The 1,271-nt window shown below is 39.6% G+C and overlaps 1 protein-coding gene across 1 annotated transcript in view; it reads right to left on the bottom strand.

The window, feature by feature from the left end:
- The window catches only part of SHPRH (SNF2 histone linker PHD RING helicase, E3 ubiquitin protein ligase), a 97,553-nt gene that overhangs the window by 39,244 nt on the left and 57,038 nt on the right, over window positions 1–1,271 (bottom strand). The window contains exons 16-17 of the mRNA XM_006891657.1: window positions 949–1,056; window positions 277–419 (exon numbers count right to left, since the gene is read on the bottom strand). Coding sequence (XP_006891719.1) covers window positions 277–419; window positions 949–1,056 — 251 coding nt within the window. The remainder of the gene's footprint in view (window positions 1–276; window positions 420–948; window positions 1,057–1,271) is intronic.

Genomic DNA, 1,271 nt, shown 5'->3' with positions numbered 1-1,271 from the left:
TGGATTGATTCAGTGACTGGGGTAATCGGGATGGGTGTGTCAGCGGCAATGAGATTGGCACAGGGTAAAGCACGGTTTAGGGCTGTTGTACATAGGGTCGCTATGAGTTGCAAATGACTCAACGGCACATAACAACAACAACAAACTGAGTCCGGTGGGCGAATTCTAAATATAAATTTTTCTCACAAAAAAAAAAAAAAGACATTTAATTGCATCTCTTATGCCACATGAGCTGAGTGCTTGGGGTGACTATTCTACTTTGTACTGTGTGCTTACTTTTCTGACATAGAAAGTTTGCCGGTTTGTTGCTTATAGTTGCAGGTTATTTCATTTCGCACTCGCTGAACAAGTTCCTCTTCAAAAGCAAATTCTATTGCTCTTTGGATCACATTAAGCCACCAAGGAGAATTAGAATGTATCTGTAGGGAAAAAAGGACAGCAGATGATACATTTCTCTCTCTTATCGATCTTCCATTCATCCAAATATCTTTCCCCTGTACCCACTTATCTTTCCATCAACCAGAATGGTAATAAGACAAATACAACAGAAATAATAAATGCTTTACTCAAAGGAATTAAAACAGCACAGACAAATAGAAATACTCTAGACAGGTCGAATGAGTGAGTACCTCTTCCGTACACACAAAGAGAACACATCTCTTCCTGCCTGCTCTGAATGAATGCAAGGTTACTGTGCCAACATGTAAAACAAGATGTGCTAAAAAACACTTCAACAACATAAAACACAGTTCACTTATCAATGCATTTATTTACATCTCAATCCAGGAATATTGTTTCTAAATAATAAAACTTTTACTGTGGGTCAGACATTTCACTAGTTATTAAGAATTCTACCAGGAAAAACAGTTCAAGTTGCTCTCCAAACTAAAACCAGAAATGTATCGCTAGGCAAACACAGCAAGAACAAGTGTCACTGTGGGGACACACCTTCCTCTGCAGCTCGCGGATGGTCTGCTGCACAGGCTGCAGGGCTTGCTGGGCTTCGGCCACCTCTGTATTACACTTGCTCATGTAATGCTCTCGCAGCTGTTTGGCCTGCAGTGAAAAATAAAAATAATCTTTTTCACTAGAAGTCTAGAAAATAATTCCACAGTTACATAATTTGATTTAAACATAACTTAGGTGCTTACGCATTGGCACTGTGATGGCCTCATGGTACGAAGCTGTGTTGCAATCTCAAAGGCATGTGGTTTGAATTCACTAGCTGCTCTCTGTAGAATAAAATTGGGCAAACTCCTTCTATATGGTTT

This window comes from Elephantulus edwardii, unplaced genomic scaffold (genome assembly GCF_000299155.1).
Source record: "Elephantulus edwardii isolate Elephantulus edwardi_28Jun2011 unplaced genomic scaffold, EleEdw1.0 scaffold00102, whole genome shotgun sequence".
Lineage (NCBI taxonomy): Eukaryota > Metazoa > Chordata > Mammalia > Macroscelidea > Macroscelididae > Elephantulus > Elephantulus edwardii.
This window is presented reverse-complemented; position numbering and strand designations above follow the sequence as displayed.